This window comes from Embiotoca jacksoni, unplaced genomic scaffold, assembly GCF_022577435.1.
Source record: "Embiotoca jacksoni isolate LCO1_2020_lvr unplaced genomic scaffold, fEmbJac1.0.p SCAF_15, whole genome shotgun sequence".
NCBI lineage: Eukaryota > Metazoa > Chordata > Actinopteri > Embiotocidae > Embiotoca > Embiotoca jacksoni.
In genome coordinates, this window is record NW_027185285.1 from 10,286,906 (window position 1) to 10,312,722 (window position 25,817).

The 25,817-nt window shown below is 44.3% G+C and overlaps 1 protein-coding gene across 4 annotated transcripts in view; it reads right to left on the reverse strand.

The window, feature by feature from the left end:
* The window catches only part of LOC138198193 (RNA binding protein fox-1 homolog 2-like), a 50,396-nt gene extending 27,503 nt beyond the window's left edge, over nucleotides 1–22,893 (reverse strand). Inside the window, exons 1-3 of one of the 4 annotated variants that reach the window (XM_069149461.1) lie at nucleotides 22,608–22,892; nucleotides 21,614–21,824; nucleotides 10,427–10,477 (exon numbers count right to left, since the gene is read on the reverse strand). In XM_069149461.1, coding sequence (XP_069005562.1) covers nucleotides 10,427–10,477; nucleotides 21,614–21,814 — 252 coding nt within the window. In that variant the 5' untranslated portion in view covers nucleotides 21,815–21,824; nucleotides 22,608–22,892. Of the gene's footprint in view, nucleotides 1–5,391; nucleotides 6,106–10,426; nucleotides 10,478–21,613 lie in introns of those variants that run through there. The other 3 variants (XM_069149460.1, XM_069149459.1, XM_069149462.1) reach the window with 3 other exon arrangements.
* Nucleotides 22,894–25,817: the final 2,924 nt, after the last annotated feature.

Here is a 25,817-nt window from a genome sequence, read left to right on the forward strand (position 1 = left end):
GATAATTGGTCAGACAAAACAAGACATGTAAAGAATTTACTGTGGACTGTGTGGAATTTAAAACATTTTCCACCATTTTGTGAAGAAAAGAAAAGAATTCATCAGGGGACTAATCTGCATTTAAACTAATAATTAAAATAATACTTGTAGCACTGCTTTTTAATAGCTGATGAAAAGTGAAGTAGGCTAAAAATATTAAAATTACTCATCATTTCCTATTTATGTATTTTATTATTTCTCAACTAAAAAATACTTTAAAAAATTATGTTCAAAAACAAACAGCCAACAGCAAGAAACTGCCCTGAAATAAAAAAAAATAAAAAAAAAATACTGTCATTAGAGGTTTTATTCAAGTTAGAGTAATTTATGGACTGGAAGTGCACAGTTAGCAGCTAAAACACGACATGTCGACAATGTTTCAATGACATGATGAAAAAGACAAACACAGACTTCTGTTTAATTCTTGGTCCGACCTCCTCCCGAGATGTGATGTCATTTTTCAGGGGGTTGATCATTTTCCGAATCAAAATTATTCGTGGTTTGTTTTTTGATTTTCGTGTCATTACAGCTGTTACCTCATCACCGACCAACATTTACACATTTAGGAAATTCCTCTGACCTTTAATCCAAACTGAGAAATGCAACAGCAGAATCCTATTTTCACCTTAAATCACCAGGACTTCACCAACATTAAAAGGACCCCTGAAGAGGATTTGAACGTTTTAAATGTTCTTTCTGCTCCGCTGCTTCCGACAGCTTTGCAAAATCTTACTTTGCTAATGAGTAGCGGGAGCAAAATGGGTCATTTGTTCACAGCTGTCATACCGCTTGCAGAAGATGTTAAAATGTAAAAAAAAAAAAAAAAAAAAACAGCAGCGCTGACTTAGTGCTGCAGTGTGTGCAGAGGTACAGTGTTACCCTGCTGTTTATCATGCAGGAGCAGGTAACCTAGGTGATACAGTACTGCATACATTTAGGGCTCTGCTGCACCATGTCTGCGCCTCGCATTGCCTGCAATGTGCCTATCTGAGTTTATGTACGTGCGCTTCGCTGTGAGGTAACATGCGGAGTGCTTTCACACCTCGACCCACTGCATACAGCCTCGGGCAACGGCGGTCAGAGCGGCTTCAGTGTCGGACAATATCACTGTGGCTTCATGGGCAGTGGGAGAACAGTTAACCCGGAGGTGGAGGAGCTTCACACAGTGCATTAGGCCACCAGCGCTGAGGACCGTGGGATTATGTTTGTGTTTTTGGGAGATGGGAAGTCGTTATGATCAGTCACCTTCTAATGTGAGAGTTACAAAACAAAGAAATACCCGTAATCCCAAAGCTAAGCTAAGCATGCAGTTACCTGGTGAAAAGGTTTGTTTTATTTTACCTTGATGCTCCCAGGCAAACACACGGCTACCTATCAGCGTGCGAGAGGTGTTCTGTCCTTGTCTCATATGTGCGCAGCAAAAACAAACAAACATGCGTAGAGAACCCTGAGGGATACAGACTGTGTGTGGATCCCTTACCAATTCCTTGTTGTTGTACTGTGCTAACAATCAAACAGAGGCCTCTCAGAATTAGCACATAAGTGTGCCTGTAATGTCCCTTAACGGTCCATCGCCACGGATCTGCCCTGTCCCATGATCCTCTCCAGTGTGGGACATTATTTAACTTTACTACAGGTGCTGTCAATTAAATGCCCAACTAAGCTGATTTGCCACTCTGACTAATATCAAGTACAACTGGGCGAAATGACCAAAAACAATCTCAAAATCAAATGTTCAGACTTAATTTTAATATATATTTTTTTTAATCTATTTGTCTTGGAAAATGCAGCTACAGACCAAATCATGACTAAAGCATGTTTATGGGCCTACATGACTAAAACAGTTGGGTGAGTTGCAACTAAGGCATGCAGCTATAAACTGTCAGTACCAAACACAGTCGGTTCAGACCAGGAATTAACAGCTAAATGATGTGATCACAAGTGGACAGCTCTCAGCGCGTCAGTTCACACCTGTCATTATCAAGCATCTCTGCATCCATCTTGAGTGACCACTAGTGATCGATCTCACTTCCCCACTCTATATACAAATGTCATGAGCACATGAACACGTACAGAAAGAGTCCAAAGGGCTCCTTCAGTGTGACCCGGGACACATTTGCGTGAACGCTTCTGAAAGAAGGAGGCCAAATGTGTCCCAGGTCAGGTCTCAGCGCATCTTGCGTGTTCACACCTGCACTTTTAACTGTCCACTTGTGATGGGATCACCCAGGACACGTTACCACCAGGTGTGTGAAGACTAGCAGACAGCATCAGTCATGAATCCGTTTCAGCACAGACAGAGCAGAAAACTTCAGCCTGATATCTGCCGACAGCTGGCAGGCGAGTGTTAGCCGCCCTGCTGGAGAGAGAGGGAGGAGACAGACTGAACAAAGTTGCATCCAGGCACTGATCAGTCGACTCTCATGGCTTCACCTCTCGTCATCAGATAAGGTGCTTCACTAACAATCGGAAACCGAGCAAGTGGATCAGTGTGCAGAGTCTTTTTTTCAGCTTCTTCCATCAGATGCACGAGAAGGAAGTCTGAGCATCCAGATCAGGGCAGCCCTTAAGGGTCGTTATACGAGATATGCCTAAATGCTTTTTTTTTTTTTTTTTTTTAAAGTTAAAGGGACTCAGATGACAGCTAGCTACATTCATTTTCTTAAGGGTGTGTCACAAATTTACAAAAACAAAAAACTATTTTTAATGGAATTTATTTGATACCGAGCCTAACTCTAACTCTAACCCATCACTGGACGTTTTGCACTATACCGAACTGCATGAGCACCATTTGTACTACGTGCAATTGCACCATTGTTTCAGTGTATATATGTATATATTTGTTTCTCAGCTGTATATATTTTTATTTATGTTTTATATGTCAATTTTTTTGATGCTGAGAGAGAGAAGGTACAACCAGAGTCAAATTCCTTGTATGTGTAAACATACCTGGCCAATAAAGCTGATTTTGATTCTAAATTAAAGGTGGTAAACTCAACATTGTCTGACGTGCAGTTAGCTTTGGCACATTTGAAATATCTAGCCATCTGTAGTGTAGCGGTGTGCCATATCCTATCACGCACAATATTATCAAAATCATTTTTAATATGATAAAAAAAAACTGTGATAATTGTAATATTTTTGACTTACTGTTACGCAACACAACTGTATGCCATAACATTGCGTGTAACTTATGCACAGCAACACCAAGCATGGCTGTAAGTGGCTATATTTTATACAGAATCTGAATGTCATTCTGACACTGTTGTTGTTTACAAATTAAAGAACCGAACGATCATTTTTATTTCGTTTTTTTCTAAATATTTTAAGGTAAACTAACATTTAGGCTGACTTAACACTATAACACTTATTTTGTTGCCATTGCATGCTCTTGAGATGTGAAATGTGAAAGTATTTTAGGGTCGTATCGCCTAACCTCACTATAGTGTCAGCAGAGGAGACTGTAAACTAAAATAAACGCTCTGAGGAGAGACTTACAGTTTCCCTTGTCCATCATAAGTTATAGAGATGTGTCGCCCAAAATAGAGAGCCGTGCCATAAATTTTAAAGTGGACGGTTTGACCGGTGGTGTGTCACCTTCAAAGTGCATTCCCACATGGAGCTAGCCCTCCACCCCTGCCCTCACACCCTTCTAGTTACTACTGCCATCCTCCATTTGGTGTCATTCTCTTTGAAGACGAATAATGTGTTTAGCTTACAGCTGTGTGAGCTTGCGGGGGGGGGGGGGGGGGGGGGGGGGGGGGTGAGAGGGAGAGACATAGAGGAAAGGAGGAGGAGAAGCACACAAAGGGCAGGGAAAAAGACGGCTCGTGTGGGAAACGGACACATTTTATTATGATATTTAAGAGGTCTGAAGGGACGAGAACCCCGACAGGCCTTTTTGAATATCACATAGATCCTTATATTGTGGCATGTGGCGCGGTATAGGCCTGTATTTATGGTCAGCATGAGTGACCAGAAATTCTTGGCTCTGACACTTTGCGACTTTGGTGTAAAGGAGGTGAACAGCCATTTGTGCAATAACTACAGGGTTGCAATAGAACTATTATAGGCTTAATATAATTTTACAGAAGAAAAGAGACCCGGAGCTTCTCAACTGTAATCGTTTCTTCTCAATTTAAGAGCTGCTGGTATTGTCGCTTTCCAGACCATTAAACAAAATAATGAAAAATACACCACAATGTTAGTATGTTCACTTTAAACACTGTACAACCTACTACTGTTAAAAAAAAATTGTCACGTCTTCAGAATATTCAGAATATAAAGGTTAAGATGTGTTAAAGAAAACAGACGAATGGGTCAAATGCAGGCAACAATGTGTGTGTGTGTTTGTTGTGCCATAAAGGAGGGAGTCGTAAAATATTGCAACAGCAACTGGTGTGTGTGTGTGTGTGTGTGTGTGTGTGTGTGTGTGCAGAAACAACTGTGCCTTGGCACCTGTCTCCCTCAATCCAGGGGACAGATGAAGTTTAAACTGCACGGACAGCTCGGACAACAGCTTGACAAAATCTCCACCACCACCCACTGCGCACGCGACGCGATGCGACGCGACGCAACACGACGCACGTTTGAAATACAACATGACACCGTGCGCAGTCAGCAAGGAGAAAGCTGGCGGTGCCCGTCGTACATTGCGCGTCAACACAAGGCGGCGCGGAAGCAGCAGTTGCTACCTCGTGTCGGCGCGCGTGTGCTCTCCTCCTGCCATCTCGCCCGACGCCCACCCTTAGGCCCGAAGAAGACCAGAGAGCAGGACATGCTAGAACAGCGCCGGAGAGCAGCTCGCATCCTCAGGCTGTCTCTCAGCTAAAGTAGCACAGACACGCCCACCATATGGTAAGAGCAGCCTAGCACAACATCAACTGTATAAACATTATAATCTGCAGCGTTCTGCAACTATTTTAACACGGCTATGTTGTTACTCTGCGCGCCGTGTGCAAGCGCACGGTTTTTCTCTGTGAATCGTCTCCACTGCAGTAAGATGAGGACAAAATAAAAAAATTTAAAAAAAGACATTACCATCCACAGTGATCTCAGATAATTGGGTGCAAAGAGTTAAAATGGTAAAGGAGCAGAGCTGCAGAGACAAGCCCTGTTGTTAGCCCGAGACCCTGCCAACTATCTGACAAAGGCCTCACCTGGGCCAAGACACAGCAAACCGGAGCAGGCCGTACTATAAACAGCACACCAATTACTGCTGCGTCGAGCCAAACCAAACTAATGTAAAAACAAAAAAACATTAACATAATCGCGCTTCTTTTACTAGTTCTGCCTCGCAAGGCTCAACATGTGCACGTAGTAGAAGAAGCGGCGCTCGAGAAGCGCACTTACCGGTTGCATAGCTGGGTAGTACAGCCCCATCATTGTCTGATCGAGAGGAACAACTGCTGACCAGCTCTCCACTTTCCCGTCCCTTCTCCTCTCTGCCTCTTGTTCGCCTCCTATTCCTCCTCTCCCGTGTCTGTGCTCTAGGACCATGAGCCGACGATGGCTTCACTCCACGTCTGTCTCGCACATTCAAATTCTCCCTCGTTCACTCCCCCTCTTCCTCCTCCTTCCCCCTTTCGTCGGCGTCTCTTCTTCTGCTTCTTCAGCACGCAAATCCTAGTCCGCCTGTCACTCTCTGCCTCCCTTTTCTTCGTCTCCCCGGCTCTGCTGCTCTGATCCCCCTCGGGCCTTTCTGTCTCTGTCCTCCTGCCAGCCCGAGTCTCTTCTCTCCTCCTCGCTCTCTTCTCTTTGCTCTGCGTCTGTCATTCACACACTCGCCTTACACGTCCTGCTGCTCCCCTGCTTCCTCTTGTTCCCGCCCCCCTTTTAAAACTTTACCTCCCTTTCAGCCTCAATCCCTCCTATCCATCAAAGCATCCATCCCTCCATGTAGCCATCTAACCCTGTGCCTGCGTGGAGTCAGAAAAGCTGTTGTTGCTGCCTCCTCAAACCCCTAGAGAGAGACGAGAAACAGGAAAAGGAAGAAGACGCTGTCTTCTATCCACGCACTGGCTGCCTGAGAGCACAGAACACGAATGCGACCCCCACTGCATTGCAGATTTTTTTTTGATGATTTATTTATTGCGTGGCAGCCTGTCAGCTCCAAAAAAGCAGTGGTAGGCCAGCCGGTAGACAGCTAGGTAGCTAGCTGCGTGGGAAGGCTCCGAGATCACCATCTCTCTGCTGCAGCTGCCTTCTTCACACAGATGGAAGAAGCACAAAACTGAGGGGAGCGCCAGCCCCGATCCCAGTTATCTAAACCTCAACCCCAACGTGAAGCTGCACCTCGCTGCATTGCACCTTTTTCCTTCTGGCTCGGGCACAGTTCCGTCACTTCCCAACACAGTATTGTTAGGAGGCGCTTAATTTGCTGAGATGGGAGTGCAGTTCCCCGCACTGCATTTTCATATGGGAGGGACTGAACTCTGCGGAAAAAAAGCCCTGATGCCAAGTATTCAGACATCTGCTGAGTCTGGCTAGAACTGGGTCCAGCGGGATGGAGGGAGGGGAAGATAAGTGATTGGAGGTGGTGGTGGTGGGGGGGGTGGGTGGGGGCTGGATTGGGGAAAAGGAGGCAAACCAAAAGGAGCCCGGCTGGAGTGGAGGGGCAGGCACAGAGGGGCAGTGGATGCGAAGGAGAGATAACGGGATCAGGAGATAAATGGATAAAGGGCTGGGTGGAAAAAAAAAAAGAGGCAGGGATGACAGGATTAGAGCTGTAAGTGAGGAGGATGAGAGGATGAATAGGGGATGATCTGAGGATTAAGTACACAGACTGAACGCGGCGATAAACGCACGCAGCCGCACACAAACACATGCACATAATGTACACACAGATGTGCTCTGATCATAGTCATACGGCTGCACCTTGGCTGGGAAACGGACACCGATGGACTCAAACAAAGGCCCGTGTCCATCCAACACTCATCAGCTAATCCAAACAAAAGGCCTCATTCTTCAAACACAGTATCTACAGATCACATCAATACCCCGAGCTCAACTATTCTATCGTAAGAATCCAGAACATTTTCAGGAGAATTACAATTACTTGTGTGAAGGTTACGACCTGCAGCTCAACTTCAGCTACTGTCAAATCTGAGGCCTTTGTGGCTTGTGTGTGTGTAGTGTGTGTAGTGTGTGCGTGTGTGTGTGTGTGTGTGTGTGTGTATGTGTGTGTTCTTAACCCTGATCATTTCTGTGACCTAAACAGCAGGAGACTAACATGCACGACCCTCAAGGGTAAGCGTGGCCCTGGACGCATCTGCACACATTTACACCGCACACAGACGCAGCAGCAGGGACCCACAGGAGCCTGTCGCCGTTTAACACACTCGTACCGACAGCAGCAGACCTGCAGGCAGTTCAAACGTGCATAAATATTATAAGACCGGAGCATTACCAAGACAAATGTACTGCAGCGACGAACAAGCCAATCTTGCTAAGCTAGGCTTGGCTAACTCCATTTGCATGCTAACCAGCAGCTAGTGTGCTGGAGACTCCTAATACGTGTGCTCAAGGGCAGAATATATTAGCAGGAATGACTTTTAAATCATTTATAAAACAAATGCAGGGGTTGGTGCTGAATTTAACAGATGACAAGAGGAGTTCAGACATGCTGCAGAGCACGGGGTGTTCTCTACCCAGGTGTTTGTCTTACAGGCAGATGAACCCAGGCAGGGGAGAGCCAAGACGGGAATATAAGTCTGGTCTAACTACGGGACTGACAACTTTATGATTTTGTGGCCTGCAGGCAAGACATCTTAAATAACTTCCATATCTGTTTCACCTCTGCCTCATCCTCTTCTTCCCGTCTTGCCTTTAATCTCTCGCACGATCTTTATTTTTTGCTGCCAGGTCAACACCAGACCAGAAATAACTCAACACTGGTCACAAGGGGAGGGGGAAATTGAAATCTAAATAAAATTAAGTTGAAACCTTCTTACGACGCCGCCCTCACGCACTCTCCGCCAGCTGCATTCCCAAGAAAGGAGATAGCAGAGTGGATTGGAGGAAGGTAAAAAAAAAAAAAAAAAACGAACAGACGAGAGGGGACGGGGTCTGCGAGAAGCTCCCATGTCGGGATGTGGGGATGGAAGGCTGAGGGCGAACAGGCTCGCAGACCAACACTCCCCTCCTGTGGCACCGCCAGAGAGCTGCACATCCCAAACCCGGACACACACACACACACACACACACACACACACACACACACACACACACACACACACACAGAGAGAGGAGTGCTGAGCTGGTTTGAGCCGCTCAGTGTGCTCTGCTGCTTGGAGGTAGATAAGAAAATAGTCAGCGACCCTGCCGCTGCGGCGCGCACATAAGGCACTCATTACTGAGAGCAATATGCACGGAGAGGCGCTTAGAATGAGAAAGAAACAGAGAAACTAAGCGAGGCATAAAGAGAGAGTGTGAAAGGATGGGACCAGGCTTGTGAAAAAGCCCTGCACGCAGAGCTTAGCTTGAAGAAGGTGATAGCATAATTCCTCACTGCTTTCTGAAGGGTCACATCTTTGAAAGAGAAGCTCAGTCGCTACCAGTTCCTCTGCCATCAGATGCCATTTATGGGCTACCGAAGACTCTGGGAGAGGAGCTCCATACAGTGCATCCGGAAAGTATCTACAGCGCTTCATTTTTTCCACATTTTGTTATGTTACAGCCTTTTTCCAAAATGGATTAAATTCATTTTCCCCCCCCCCAAAGTTCTACACACAATACCCCATAATGACAAAGTGAAAAAAATGTGTTTACAATTTTTGCAAATCTATTAAAAATAAAGAACGAAAATATCACACGTACACAAGTATTCACAGCTATTTTCAGATCCCTCCAGAGATGTTCAATCAGGTTCAAGTCTGGGCTCTGCCTGGGCCTCTCAAAGACATTCACAGAGTTGTCCCGAAGCCATTCCTTTGTTATCTTGGCTGTGTGCTTCGGGTCGTTGTCCTGTTGGAAGATGAACCTTCACCCCAGTCTGAGGTCCAGAGCGCTCTGGAGAAAGTTTTCATCAAGGATGTCTCTGTCCATCCTGACTAGTCTCCCAGTTCCTGCCGCTGAAAAACGTCCCCACAGCATGATGCTGCCACCACCATGCTTCACTGTAGAGATGGTATTGGTCAGGTGATGAGCGGTGCCTGGTTTCCTCCAAACATGACGCTTGGCATTCAGGCCAAAGAGTTCAATCTTTGTTTCATCAGACCAGAGAATTTAGTTTCTCATGGTCTGACAGTCCTTCAGGGGCCTTTTGGTAAACTCCAGGTGGGCTGTCATGTACCTCTTACTGAGGAGTGGCTTCCGTCTGGCTACTCTACCATACAGGCCTGCTTGGTGGAGTGCTGCAGAGATGGTTGTCCTTCTGGAAGGTTCTCCTCTCTTCACAGAGCAACGTTGGAGCTCTGTCAGAGTGACCATCGGGTTCTTGGTCACCTCCCTGACTAAGGCCCTTCTCCCCCGATCGCTCAGTTTGGCCGGGCGGGCCGACTCTAGGAAGAGTCCTGGTGGTTCCAAACTTCTTCCATTTACGGATGATGGAGGCCACTGTGCTCATTGGGAACTTCAATGCTGCAGAAATTGTTCTGTACCCTTCCCCTGATCTGTGCCTCGATACAATCCTGTCTCGGAGGTCTACAGACAATTCTTTGGACTTCATGGCTTGGTTTGTGCTCTGACATGCACCGTCAACTGTGGGACCTTATATAGACGGTGTGTGTCTTTCCAAATCATGTCCAATCAACTGAATTTACCACAGATGGACTCCAATCAAGTTGTAAAAACATCTCAAGGATGATCAGTGGAAACAGGATGCACCTGAGCTCAATTTTGAGTGTCATGGCAAAGGCTGTGAATACTTATGTACATGTGATTTTTTGTTGTTGTTATTTTTAATAGATTTGCAAAAATTTCAAAAAAAAACTGTTTTCACGTTATCATTATGGGGTATTGCGTATAGAATTTTGAGGATTGAGTGAATACTTTCCAGATGCACTGTAGCTGTCCAGGTAGTAATGTAGCCGTACAATAAACCAATCGGGCTATAGGAGAAGACGGACAACACCAGGCGCTGCCGTCCGAGGAGAAATTAAAGTTGGTTTCTAAAATTATGTAAATTATGCAGACCAGACTATCAAAATTGCCACTAGCCTTAAAGAAGCACCATACCGTTTCATTCATTTACATTTCTCTTCTTTTATGTCCCATGAACAAGCTGCACTCGATTACCTGGACTTCACAAAGTCTGTTCTATTTCTCATCTCAATTCAAAGCAGCTGGATGTAACGTACCTCCAGTGACTCATGGATTCTCTCTTTTTACATTTATTTATTTTTTTAAATTATTGTTCGAGATTTGCAAGCAGTCACTAATCTCTTACCTGACTGTGAGGTGGGTATCCATGGAAACCAGGGTTTAAAGGCTCATTGTTCTGCAAGAGACAACAGGAGGGATGAGAGCAGTGTAAGTGGCTGGGCTTTTGAAAATGAGTGGATGCAGCATGATGGTCCAAAACTTGTGCATGTAAAACATCTCATTTGAAATATATATATACACACACACACACACACACACACACACACACACACATATATATATTTAAAGCAGGAGGATTGTAAAGCTGGATTTATTTCAATATTTTATGCTCACAACCTGTTTCGACAATGTCAAAGCACAGTGCATTTCAAACATTAACTAACACCCAAACATTATTAAAGTACTGTTGTTTTCCAGTGGTCGGGATTATGCAAAAACAATGATGCTCAGTAACAGAACAAAGTTCGTACAAGGACAGAAGTCCCAGAGGAAAAAGACTGAGGAGCGAATAAAGTTAACAGTTAACAGTCTGCCTGGACGCCATAACTGGTGAACCATCGCTACAGCTTACCAAAGCGTTCATACTCAGCTGTACTAACCAATCAAAATCCACGAGCAGAGGGGGAGCCCCCCATTTCTCATCGACCCCGCTCAGAAACCAGTGTTGTGGTTAATTGCTCCGTAATTACTTTTAATTAGATTATTTCTGTCTCTTTCACTTTCTTTTCTCTGCAGCTATTATTTTCTGCTCCGTGCCGTTTTGCCCCGGCAATGGAAGCCATTGTTTGGCAGAGCCAAGGTGAGGAGGAGGAGGAGGAGGAGGCTAAAGAAAGGACAGAAAGACGAAGAGGGGAGCCTGGAACAATGGGGAAAGTTAACCAAACGATGATATTTTGACAGCAGTTGAGAGAGAGATGACTCCGGCGCTGTCTAGCCTGCTGGCACGCCTCGCTGAGAAAACATGACCGCCGAGCGAGCCTCATGCGTCTTCCCTCAAGGAGGAGGAGCCGAGGCATGAGGCTCACTAGGCAAGGAGGGAAAGGGGGGAGGGGAGGAGGAGAAGGAGAAGGAGAAGGGGGAAGTACAGAGGGGGCAAAAGAAACATGTGCGTGTGTTGGTGGATGCGGTCCGGTATTTAGAACGGCTGATGTTTTCATTACATTTAATCAGCGAAATACTTCGCCTGAATGCGCTCCTCCATTCAGCAAGCAGCTTGAGTGTGGGCTGTACGATGACGCCAAAATGAGAGGGGGCAGATTTGGCTTGTGAAGAGTGTCAACAGAGTTAACCTCCTGGCCCTGACCTCCAGCTGCCTGCTGCAGGAAATCACTTCCTGATAGCATTCAACCAGCCAATCAAGGGACGCAGCGCGCCGCGGTGACAGCAGATTGACACACGGTTTGTATAAACGGACAAACAGCTCTTGATACAGATGAGCTGGCTCATGCAGTGCAACTCTCCGTCGGACTGGGACTCGGGAGATATGCGGGCTAAGGCCAAACACAGATGTGGTGGTGATGCATGGACGGATGAAGAAGAGGAAGAGTTGTCTAGACAGAAGGGGCTAAAGGGAAGCCAAAGGGGAGTATGATGTTAAATAAAAAAAAATTAAAAAAAAATGGGCCAGATGTAAAGACTAGGAATGAGAAAGTGTTTTCTTTTGATGCATGAGCAGTAAACTCTTAACTGTGTGTGTGTGTGTGTGTGTGTGTGTGTGTGTGTGTGTGTGTGTGTGTGTGTGTGTGTGTGTGTGTGTGTGTGTGTGTGTGTCCAGACCCGGGCCCGTCCTCCCTTTTCCCCCTGTCTAAAACAGCCCTTTCTTTGTCTTCTCTCTCCACTTCCTGTTTCATCTGGAACCAATTTCCCCCTCGTGCCTCTTCCCCAGGGGGAACGCTCTCCTTGGTGCGCCGCATTTACTGGACGGGCTTACATTGAGCGACGTATACTGAATGTTTAGAAAGCTGCTGGTGCAGTATAAGGAGGCTGTTCAGGGCAGAATCTCAAGTCTACAGAGCCCCGGGCGATGTCGGCGGGAACAAGAAAACTCTTCCCATTTTAAAAGGAAAAGAAACTGCAGTGCAGTTTAAACAGGACTGAACTGCCTTCGTAGTTTCAGCTCATCAAAAAAAAAAAAAAAAAAAAAAAAAAAACGAAGGTCAACACTGCATCGGTGCTGTATGTTTCAGCGCTGGTCATTTAGTCGCATTACCGCAAAACACAAACGATTACGGGGGATAGAAATGTTGAGAATTGGTGTTTGTGTCACATTTACAGTCAGAGTAAGGGTGTAGCCCACCACCGAGCTGGAGCAATGAAAACTGGGAGGAAACCTGGAACGCCAGAGAGAACTAAAACCAAAATTATCCCCGACCATCAAATGGCAGAGTCACTGCCTGCTCCTCTACAGCAAACAGAGAGGAAACAAGAAAGAGAAGGAGGAGGAGGAGGAGGAGTTGATGTAGAAGAACCGGAGGAAGGAGGGGGAGAGAGGGAGAGAGAGAGAGAGAGAGAGAGAGGGGAGTTTTAGCAACATCTGGAATCAATCTGTCTGCATGAGGAGAGAGGGGGAGGGAGAGAGAGAGGGGGGGGGGGATTGATGGATCAGTGGCGGGGTGGGGAGAGGAGGAGACGGGGGGGGGGGGTGTGGGAGAGAGAAAAGAAAGAACTATAAGAAAATAAGAGCAGAGACAGGAGGAGGAGGAATGTGGGTAAATAAGACCGTCGAAGCCAAGAAAGGGGAGAGAAATATAAAGCAGGAGAACATTTGCAAAACGGAGACAATGAGTCATAAGCGAAGAATGCCATGTGATTTATATTTTGTGAAAGGGGTGGGGGAGGGGACCGGGGGTCTGAACTTGATACCTAGGTTTCAGAGACTCCTTTACTGGTGCAAGAGCACACGCACGCACACACACACACACACACACACACACACACACACGATCCCTTTTCCATACGCTTTGAAGCGTTTTGCCCGTCTGCATGTCGAGAAAAGTGGACAAAAGGCACTCGCACGTATGACCGAGGTACTTTTTTTTTCTTTCTTTTTTTTTAAAATAAGTGACAAATTAAAGTGTCGTGCTGCAAGTGAGCCTGTCCAGGTTTAAGGCTGCGGTTTCGTGCTGCACTTTTCTTAAGTTTCCATTTCGTTAATTCCATATAGTTTGTGAGCGAGTTGGAGGCTTTGAAGGCGTCGGCCAGCTGACTGTGAGGGTTTCAGCCTGCACTGGCAGCCATCAGCAAACAAACACACACACACACACACACACACACACACACACACACACACACATGTATATATAAACACACTCTTCCACTCCCTGTCCCCCCTCGCTGACTCCACAGAGGACAGAACTTAAGGGCGTCTCTCTTGTTTATTTTCTCTCCCTCCAACTTGCTATTTTAGGAGAAGGAAAGAAGTTGGGGAGTTGCTGGAGCAAACGGGCGAGGAGAGGAGCAGGGGAAGTAAAAGGAACAGCCGTGGTGAGGGAAGGCAAAATGACATGAGGTCAACAGATGGAGGGGGGGGGGGTGGGGGGGGGGGGGAGACGGAGGGAGGAGGGGAGCCGGGTAATTAAGCGGGTCGCTCCAGGCTTCCAGTGGTCCCAAACAGAACAGCCTGAGGAGGTGGATTGGCTTTATGGTCTTATATCACCAAATTTAAGGGGGAAAAAAAACAAAACAAAACAGAGCCTGCTACCACCAACACATCATTACGCAAAAGACCAAAATCCTTAAATGTACAATCAACTTTTTGTGGCATCCTGTCTGGAGGGTGTAACGAAGATCTGGCAGGGACAACATTTCCCCTGTTCAAAGGAGCTCCAGCAGCTTCGCATGCATTTAAAATCATCTCACTTAAAAGGTCCCATATTTTACACTTTTCCAGTGTTGTATTTGCAGTCCTGACGAGGGGGAAATTGATTCCAGATGAAACAGGAAGTGGAACGAGAAAACAAAGAAAGGGCTGTTTTAGACAGGGGGAAAAGGGAGGACGGGCCCCGGGTCAGAACGGACACACACGCGCACACACACACACACACACACACACACACACACACACACACACACACACACACACACACACACACACACACACACACACACACAGAGTTAAGAGTTCACTGCTTGTGCATCAAAAGAAAAGACTTTCTCATTCCTCCACAAGATATTTTGTGGCTTTAAGCATCAAAAACCTCAATAAAGATTTCAATCTGCTTTCATAAACTTGTATCTCTGAAGTTCAGCTCAACCGGCCGTTTTGTTTCTGATTCTTTAAGGCGTTTTGGTATCGGTGACCCTCCGATTGGTCGACTCTTTCCCGAGTGAAGCACACCCAGGCCAACCACAGATTTTCTTTGGTCTGGTTTCTTTGCTAGCTCCATGACAGACTGAGAGGCTTGGTAGTTCCTTCCAGATAAAAAGGTTGGACCGTCAAGCAGTGCAGTGGGTAGACATAAGCGCGAGTCTGTGACATCACAAACTTAGGAAAGTCTAAACGGCACAGTTGCTGAACACAAGACTCTAAGCATTTCTCCGTGGACATATTTGGAGACTTTAATTGTATAATACAGGACATTCAAGATCGAGCTATAATATATCGACTCCATTGTACAACCACATGCGAGATATGAAAACTACCGAGAATAAGCTGTGAAAATTTCAATCTTCCATCGAGGCATATCTCCAAATGGTCTTTGGCAGTCGTTGGCGCAATGGTTTTGGCAAACTTACAACTCTGTGAAGTCAACAAAACCCAACTCGAGGAAAAAACTGGAGCTCAACGGTACACACTCTGAGAAGATCAACGTCACACCATGTAGTGCAGAAACTGAAGCACGAAACACAACAGGACAGAAAGTGATGTATGATGCTGATGTTGCTCCAACAGGTATATCAAAAATGATGACGTTAAAAATGATAAATGACTGGAGGTATAGTTGGTATGTGGGGACATAAGGACAAAGACAACTGCAAGGAAGGCCAGAAGGACAAGAAGAAACTGCAAGTTTCCTGTTGAACTTTGTCTTTTTCAGAGCTTGCGGACCAAAATGTTCCCACAAAGCTCCCCATGTTTCTGTGTGCAGTTACAGTTAATGTTGTTTTTTTGTTTTTTTTTGTGTGAGAGCACGAGTCTTAAGACACCTCTCATATGACCCAGATAGACATTTTTTCCAATCCGACAATAACAACAAAAATAAAAACGTGGCTCGAGGGCATTTACTGGGTGGATTGATCGATGAGCGTTTCCTCTGTGAGCTGCTAATAACAACAGATGACCTGCAGTTATACAGGTGCTGATGTGTGTGTGGATTCCTGCTGTAGCAGACATTCAACTCTGCTGGGGCTTCATTGTTTTGTACATTTGACTGGTGCGAGTAATGATTGCTGGGCAGAAGTCCAATTTGTGATTTAAGGAACGAGAAAAACGTTCAACAGCGTTAAGACCATTTCTGAGTTGTCAAATACACAATGCTGTACGACCGAGGTCTTAACACGGGCAGGTTTTTTGTGCGATTAGTTTTCTGGTCAATATATTTTTGAAAACGGTGGGGTTTTTTTTTTTTTTTTTTTTTTTTTTAAACGAGTACTTTCACACAGAACGCAAATATTACGAGGTGAAAAAGTGACTTATTTTCTTTTTCAGAAGGAGGCGTCAACCAACCACATTGTGTGGAGGTGGAATGGACCTCGTTAAAAGTGCTGATGAGCATGTTGATTGATTGTGTCTCCATCCACCCACTGTTATATACCAAAGGTCAGAAAAATGATAAAGACCACAATCTTGAAAACAACACATGGAGCATCTCCAAAAAAACTGTGGAGTTTGTGTAGTTTACTTTTGGATGTAGTACAGTTGGTGGTAAACAGGCCGGTTCGGCTAATGAACCAAAATCTCTTCTTTTTTTTTTAATCCAGTGAAAAGAAGCAGGACATCATTTTTTTTTTCTTTTTTTTTTTTTAAAAGAATGATCGGTTGCAAACCTATTCAAGCGTTTCTTTGAGCATCTGTTCGCACCGCAGTCGGTATGACTAGCGTTGATGCAGGAGAGTATTTTTCATTTTCATGTCATTTATTTGTGTGTAAAGGCTTTAACATCATACAACATATCCACCGCATGTTGTGGCAGCACTTCAGGTGTCAAATGTTCAAACCCATTACTGAACCAGTCAGTGCTGGCAGCGTAACCACTGAACACCTTGACGTCAAAGCACAATTCAATTTTATGATGCATTCATTCAATTCATTTTTACAAATCACATCCCACTAATAGTGCACCAATTAGGCTCTTTAATTTGTCTGTTTCAGATACCAACACAAATACTTGGAATCATGTGGTCTGTACCAAGTAAAAATGTCAGTGAAACTTCCTGCAAAAAATGAATCATGAACTAACTTGTTTGAGTTAAATAAAACAAGTTACATTGCAACTTGTTTTATTCACTTGATTTCGTTATTTCACAGTTTCTCTTCACATTAAGTAAAAATGTACGTTCTTTTTTTGTCCTGTAAATTCCACCAGCTTATCAAGGCCAAACCTTTCGTCCACCGTTGACACACATTATGTTACAATGCCAAACAAATCAAACCTTGATATAAAAGCAACACACAATTATTTTAGTTTCTGATTTCATGCTGTATCAGATGATGATGTCTGAGATCATGAAGTACTTGGTCCTCAGAATAAGACATGGTTGAGCTGAGAAAAAGAAAACTTTTCGGATTTGGGTATAATTCATGACTGAATTTTCATTATCCATAACACTGATACAGCTATGACAATACCGTGGCAGCTCATCACAGATGACCCCATGTAAGGGAAACACTGAATTGACATTTCGCTCTGTGAGTGGGTGGAGACGAGAGCACATGTGACAGTTTGGGGGCAGCCTTGGGGAGGAGGCATGCAGGGTGGGGGTGGGGGGGAGCAATGATGACCATAAAGGGAGAGTTAATATGCGAGTCCATGTTAAGGACTTTACAATAGTAATGGCAGAGAGAAAACGAGTGAGCGAGAGACATCTCAAATCTATTCTGTGATTTTTATGAATGGGGCCTTTTCTCTTTTATGCTTCAGTCTAATTACTCCTTTATTCTTTGGCAACACTGCTATTGCACTTACGCCAAGAAAGGAAGGTGAACTGAATTCAAGAGAGAGAGGGGAGGGCGGGGGGGAGGGGAGGGGAGGGTGGGGAGTGAGTTGAGCAACTCTGTCTGGGGAATTTTTAGCTTATCATTGCCAGTTCAAAAGTCAAGGGTGACTCCGCTGTGCTATTGCTCAAAGTTTAACAGCAATCATTAAACAGCGGTGGAGAGCCTCCTTTCAGACCGGGTAGGACTGAGTTTATCTCCTGTAACACATCGTATCACACATACAGGCTGAACACACAACCTGACCCACAACTGACCCGCCTCCCGGTCAAACTCTTTCTCTGATGTGGATCTGTCAATATTTCAGGCTGCTTACTTCAGGCTGGCAACAGATAATTCTCATCAACAATTAATCTTCAGATTATGTATTCAATAATATTCTACTGTGCCAAGTATAATTTTTTTTTTTTTTTTAAAAAAACATTGAAAAAAAGATCATCAGAATTTTTTCAATGAAATTTAGTATCCAATACTAGATAACAAAAAAGCCGCAATGGGGGAGCGGGAACTAATTGAGGTTTGGCATTGTTTGTCAAAAAATGACAAACAAGAAATCAGTAATCAAAATAAATGCAGATACATTTTCTGTTGATTTACCAATGCCTAAATAATATTTTCAAATCTTTTTTCGGCATGTCTTTAGTTTCAACTGAAAATATGCAACTTTTTAAACATCATTTTTATCACCATACATGTGTAAAATTTAATAAAAATATTGAAAAGCTAGCGCGGATCATGAACAGCATCCAAAAGCCGAACGCGCCCTCAGAGTCGCCAGACACAAAACAGCCGGTTCTCAAAAGATCTCCAAACAGAAGCTTGAGGGAGAAAATGTTGAAAAAGCACAAAAGAAATCCTTCTTATGAAGATCATGACTGCAAATAAAACACCATGAAAGTCTGATATAAGGGAGATGTAATTTAAAATGTTGTAGTGCAGGAATCACTCGGACAGATCTGCAGTTTTCTTCTATGCTTGTTTTCCAAAACAACCCAACCGGGGTTGTTTTCATTAGCAACCAATACGACAGACTACATTTCTCATTGAGCTCCTGAGCAAAGAAAAATGCAACTGCAGGTGTAAGCAAGGCTCAATGTAATGAATGCTGCTTGTGGTTAATATTTCTGAAACCGGAACTGCCCACTATTGGCAATAACCTATATCTGTGATCTGCTCTTTCATACTGCCCAACCCCCCGGACCCATCCCTTTGCTTTGGCCCATTACAGCGATCAGTCTGGTTAATGCCTTCTCTTAAATGAGCTTTGATCTCGTTAGCGCGACACAAAGCCTCTTTACTGCCAACGATAGGACAAATCGGCTCTCCAAAAACAGAGCGAGGGACAGTTAGAAACTGTACTCCCACTACATCCGAGTGGGCCGCAGCACTGCCTCCGGGGAAAACAGCAACAGAGTACAGGAAAAAAAAAATAAAAATAAAGAGAGAGCGAGAGAGACGTGAAGGGTTAAACAAACACGAGAGGAAAACAAGACAAGACACATGGCGAGCTGGAGAAAAAAAAAACAAGATGGATATCAAAATAGATTTGAGTGTTGAGGAGATGGTCTGAGAAATGGTGAGATAATCAAAGATGGCAGAGGGGGAGACGGGACAGCAGAGAGAACCAGTGAAGAGAGAGGGGGGGGTGGGGGGTGGATGGGGGGAAGGGGGGGTCTGACTCGCTGCTACACTGAACGCCAGCGAACCAGGAGTCAATTAGCAATCTGGAAATATGCCGGGGGGAAGCAGGAGGGAGACAAATCAGAGGGCAGCAAAAAAAAAAAAAAAAGAAGAGGAGGAGGGGGGGCGGGGGGAGGTCTGCAGTTTGTAAGAGGCAGAGCGGGGGAGGAGAGCAGGAGCAACAAAAGAGGAGGCTGCACTCTCATTTATTATTACAGTGCTGATTTACAGTCAGCCTGAGAAGGTCAGCAATCGCCTCGTGCTCGCTCGCAGTGGGAATCCGACAGTCATTGTTGGACGCATTTAGTCGCAGGAGCATCCACGGCATGACGATACTCAACCACCAGGATCGAACTGCCGATGTGTGTGTGTGTGTGTGTAAAAATATATATTTTATATGCATGTTTATATGATATTTACCCTTTGCATAAAGTATCCCTAAGCAACTCATCTTCATTCAGGCCCCATCCTCCCGCTTATCTCTCCCCCAACTGATCATGTTGCGCCTGCCATCCATCACTTCCCCCTCATGAACCCTGATGGGTGCAAGCTAATACTGCTGATTTTCTTTCTCTCCCTCTCTCTCTCTCTCTCTCCTTGCCTCCATCCTTTATCCCCCCACCAACATCTCGCGATCCCAGTCCCATCTATCGGGAGTCCCTTTTCCCTCTCCGGCAATCCACCCGCATATTGTGTCCATTTAAAACCCCACGCTTTGCTTTTCTTTGTCCTCCTCCAGTCCCAGACACACACACACACACACACACACACACACACACACACACACACACACACACACACACACACACACACTTTCAATCCACCTCTCTTTCTCTCCCTCCATCAATCTATCCACTCATCCTCAGGTCACATCTCTCTGCTTCTGTCCACTCTATTTCCATAACCCCCCCCCCCCTCATCCCCCTCTCCCCCCCACACACACACTCAACCCCACCCTTCAACCCCACCCCTGAGTGCCCAGCAATCAATACAACTGATGGGAAAAGAGAATCCTCTCTGTGCCACGCTGCTCATTGTCCCATCATGTTAGCCGGCGGGCTATAACCTTTCCCCATCACCAGCGTCCCTCCTCTGTGAAGCGTCACCGGGCTCCACAGCGTTACACGGGACCTATTTGTCTTTGCAGCAGGTCAGCCTCACTGCCAATTAAAGTATTTTACCAGTTCCCCTTCACCAGTTCTCCAGGATTCAATTACCTCCAGGTGACCTCAAACCACGTCCGCCTGCCCTTCGACTACTGTTACTGCTGCTGCCCTGGACTATAAAAAAAATAAAAAAAACACCAGCCGTCAGCTAAAATTTCCCTTTGTACTATTAGATCGGGGGCACTTCAAAGCATACGCATGTAGGCGTAAAAGAGTGATGCGTAGCGTACGTGTTTGTGAAAGAGAAAGACAGAGAAATAAACAGCAGTGCATCCACGGAGAGCAGGGAGAGGTGCACGCCGCCGAGTGTCGGCGGTCCTCTAGCTGACTGCAACATGCACAGATTAGTCCGGAGAGGCTGCTGATGCTGCTTCAGCAGTCGAGTCATGAGAGCAGGGAAGACCCATGTTAAGGAGCCCCCCCCACACTTTTTTTTGCTCCTTCTGCCTCCAGCAAAAAGCTCTGTTCTTTGTCTTTCACTAGGGTGACCCCTCCCCCAATCCCTGTCTGCCTCTCTCTTTTAACACCTAGCGACAATCAGGGAGGGTGGATGGTGGTGGTGGGGGGGGGGGGGGGTTGGAGGAGTAATGGCACATGCCGTGTGTATGGAGGATTTGTGGTGACTCACTAAAAATGATCATCACAGGTCTGAGTAATTTCATCCATACAACAACAACACAAAAAAAAACAAAAAAACACCACACTGGGCATTGAAACATGTGACAAAGCCGTGGTTTACTCTCCGTGAGGAAGGCATGATGAATGTCTCTGATCTTTGCTGTCGAGCTGTCTGTCATAGCAATGGAGCCTGTATCATATTACCTTTGTCTGGCTTGGTCATGCTCCCTCACTGAGCAGCTCCAGGAGCTCAGACAGTATTTCAACAAGCCCCCCCCCCCCTCCCCACACACACTTTTTATTTTTTCTTTCTAACACATACAACTCTTAATTTAAAGCATTTTTCTATGTGTTGCACTGCTGCTCGATTATGTTGATGAGAGAAAAGAGGGCCTGTCAAAAACATCATCATCATCATCATCATCCCCTGCTGATGCTGAGGAGCAAATGTTTTTGTTTTTTTTAGTTGTTTTTTTGTGGGGGGGGGGGGTTTTCCTCCTGGAAAATTTAAAAAAAAAAAAAAAAAAAAAAAAAAAAAGGAAGGCAGATAATAAGATTACAAACCCGAGATGAAAACAAAACATGTGAGGAAAAAAAAAAAAAAAAAGGGATTCCTTTGTGTTTTCATTCTTACCTGTCCAATGTCACCAACAACACCCCCGGTCCCGTCTATCCTCGGTCTTTTGCACTCCGCCACGGCCAAGTCGGGGAGGACAGCGGCTGTCTGCGCGTCGGGCTCCGGGTCTCCACGCTTCATGCCCCGGACTACCGCCGGACCCCCGGCCGCGTTCGCATGCGGTCCGGCGGCCGTTTCGATGTCCCTTTCCCGGTCCATTATCCCCCGACTAACGGGGAGCATTATAGATGCAACGTCGGTCGACATTAACATTGGACGGCAGCAGTCACTAGTCAAAAAGTCTTTTATATATATATATATATATATTGTGTGTGTGTGTGTGTGTGTGTTTGTCGTTCAAGCTTTGTCCTCGTGGATTTGTCCGCAGCTGGATGTCCAACAGCGGATTCGTCTTCTCCAAAAAGACGCGTGGACGGAAAATATTAAACAGATTTTTTTTTCATCAATATTAAGAAACTCGCGGTGTTTATTGTTTTAACTTCGCGTTAGCTCCGTGAGGAAGAACATGATGACCGTATCAGGCTCAAAAAAAAGAAAAAAAAGAAAAAAGTACCATTCACTACAGCTCTTTTTTTTTTTTTTTTTTTTTTTTTTTTTTTTTTTTTTAAAAACACCCAGAAAAGTAAAACGACTCCAAAAACGGGGACTTATTAAAAAAAAAAATTAAAGATCACAACGTCCGACTCTCGGATGCCTGACGAGCTAATTAGCCAGCTACCATTAGCTAGCCAGCTAGCATTACATTCCGCTAGCTGCCTTTATAAACGCGGCTCGGAGAGCTGCACGCTCCCGCTGCCGAGGACACGAATGGTCGCAAATTAGCTACGCGTATTTTTTTATTATTTTTTTTTAATACTCCTCCTCGTAACAGGGGCCAAGCCGCGATCCTCTCTCTTTCTCCTCTTGCCGCTAAATATAGGTTTTTTTTTTTTGTTTTTTTTTTGGTTGTTGTTTTTTTTTTTACGCTTGAAAGTCCTGTGCGGTTCCCTACCGGCCGTCCTCTTGATTCCGGTCCCCCCTTCTTGTCCGCTCCCTCGCCGCGGTCTGGTCCCTGGTCCTGCTGCGGATGAGAAAAAAGTCTCTCGGCTTTAACCGACCAACACGGTTTTCCTCCGACGCGTAAAAAAAAAAAAAAAAAAAGAAAAAAGAAAGAGTGAGAAGCGGTGGAGAAGAAGGAGGCGCGCTGATCCGCGGTCGGATTTATCTTCCCGGACCTGACGGGGAGAGACGGGACGGAGAGGGAAGGTGGGCTGGTCTGAAGTCTGCGTTTCTTCCTCGGTCTCCTTCTCCTCCTTTCTCCCCCCACCACCACCACCACCGCCGCCGCCGCCGCCTCTTATCTCCTCCACCTCTACCTTCACTCAATTATTCTTTTTTTATTGTTTTTTTTTTATCCGATTTAATATGAAGATGGTATTATTTTGTCACTCCTAACCGTGGCAAAAATAATAATAATAATAATAATTGCGGATAAATCTCCTTTAATAGGCTATCGGAGAAAAACGACATACATAAAAGAATAATTAAATAAACTATTTGAATTTTTTTTTTTTTTTTTTTTTTTTTTTTTTTTACAAAAGTCATCAAGTAAAATATAAAATAAAGACCAGATTTTACTCCAGAATACCCGACGATTTTTTTTATAGGCCTATATTTAATAGTGTTACAGTAATAGGCTGTAGAGTTGTAAATGCAGTTATTATGGTGAGGCGGATGCACATATTCTCTTCAGCGCAACACAATTAGTCTCTAATATGAACAAAAAGACAGTGGATTCTCCCTTTTTTTTTTTTTTTTTTTTTTTATTCATATGACGTATGTTCACGAGTATGTAAATTCATCAGTTCTTCGAGACATCTTTAAACACATTCGCTTTATAAATTGAACTATATTCACAGTTTATGTGCACGGTCGAATAAAAATCCAATCAAATCCCATAATAGTCAAACGTTTCCAGCACGGAAATAAAATTCAAATCAAAAATAAATCAAAAGATCCCCAAGTTGGCCCCTGCAGTCCCCGAGTTTCATTTTTTGATGATATGCAGTACAGTCATGTTTTTTAATGCTTTTGCGCCACCTAGTGGCCACCTAATGGCGGAGCATCCGAGGGGAAACGTTTCCATCTGGACTCTTGTGAATTTGATGTCATACAATTCATTTAAAAAGCAACATCAATCAAATATAGCTGCAGTTTACAGTGGCAAAGCTGGAATAACTGAGAAGAGGGATACACCAAAAAAGAGAAATTGCTGCTTGCTGTCACACACACACACACACACACACACACACACACACACACACACACACACACACACACACACACACAACCTGCACTGATTCCTCTCTTCACCTGTCTGCCTCAGAACAGATGACTGCAGTCACCTTTGACCAACCGACCGTGTGTAAATGTGTGTGTGATCGTGCATGTGTGTGTGTGTGTGTGTGTGAGCTGTTGAGAGAGTAGTTTATTGCGTGTGCTTCCTCCCCTCCATCTCTGTGACTCAGTCTATCAACCTCCTTTCTTTCTCCTGCTACCTGTTTCCCTGCCACCCACTGAACCTGCAATGATGGACGGCGGTGAGGTCACATCACTCCTCACCGCCGCCTGTTTCAGAGCCTCTGAGAGCCAGAAAGAGGCCATTACTCTCTTAATGCAGCCACAGACCTCACAGGTTATGAAAAGATATTGCATGTGAAAAATGCACAATGGTGAGATTTAAAAAAAATGATATCTTATTATATATTCCTGTATATTACTTGTATAATTTCTGCCTCTGCTTTTATCATAATGGCTGTGTTCACCTGAGCAGATGGGGGAGGGCAGTGGTGAATGTATGGTATTTCTTTTACTATACTTAAGCACTTGTATTTTAGTTGTATTTTAACTAGTATTTCTATTTTATATAGCTTTCCACTTCTATTCACATACAAATAGACAAATAGGCCAACTTTTTACTCCATTTATTTTACTTTATTATTATTATTATTCCATTCTATTTTACATACAAAATCAAGTCTGTTTGCTGTCCTGGCTCCTAAATGGTGGAATGAGCTCCCCAATGACATCAGGACAGCAGAAACTCTGTACATCTTCCGCCGCAAACTAAAAACACACCTCTTCAGACTTTACCTTGAACAGTAGCCCTTAAAATGGCACTTACTGATAGAACTTTGCAGTTTGGCTTTCTTGAAGAAATTGTATTTTCTTGATTCCTGTTGTTCTGGGTTTTGTACCCTCATGGTTGAAATGCACTTATTGTAAGTCGCTTTGGATAAAAGTGTCAGCTAAATGAAATGTAATGTAACATTCATACTTTGACTATGAATCCATAAACACAATAGTAAAACACTGACAGTAGTAGGTTACTTACATTTTTCATAAGAGGGTACATTTTGCCCTTCATTCATGGTTTTGAATGTGAGACTTTCACTAGAGTGTTTTTTTTCTTCCTAATAATAATAATGGGTAAAGGATTTTAATACTTCCTGCACAGCTGGTGGGAGGAGAGGCCAACGTTTAACCAGCGCATTTCCTGTCCTTTGTTCCTCTTCTTCTTGGTTTCCAAGTTTCAATTCCAAGAATCAAAACTGACCTCTATAAATATAGATTATTTTTACATTACATTACATTACATTTCATTTAGCTGACGCTTTTGTCCAAAGCGACTTACAATAAGTGCATTTCAACCATGAGGGGACAAAACCCAGAACAACAGGAATCAAGAAAATACACTTTCTTCAAGAAAGCCAAACTACAAAGTGCTATGAGTAAGTGTCATTTTAAGCACTACTAAAGTCCTACTGTTCAAGGTAGGTTAGGTTAGGTTAGGTAGTTACTTTATTAATCTCACACACAATCTATTTTTTTTTTTAAAGTAGAGTCGGAAGAGGTGTGTTTTAGTTGTTATCCGTATGATGAACAACTTTTTTTTTTTTTTTTTTTTTTTTTTTTTTTACTATCTAGGCTAAAGTTTGCAGATGTATAAGAACAAGACACACAGTGGCACTATTTTTGTTTAAGAATTCCTTTTATATTTGTGCCAAATCAGATCAAACATCAGGACTTGTATTCATTGAACGTGTACACACAAAAAAAAAATGCACACTGCAAATATCTGAACCTAGCGCACTTCCGAAGCTTTCGTTTCCCTAAGTTTCCTTTTCTGTAAACTACCGCTACGTCCTCATGTGTCCTCATT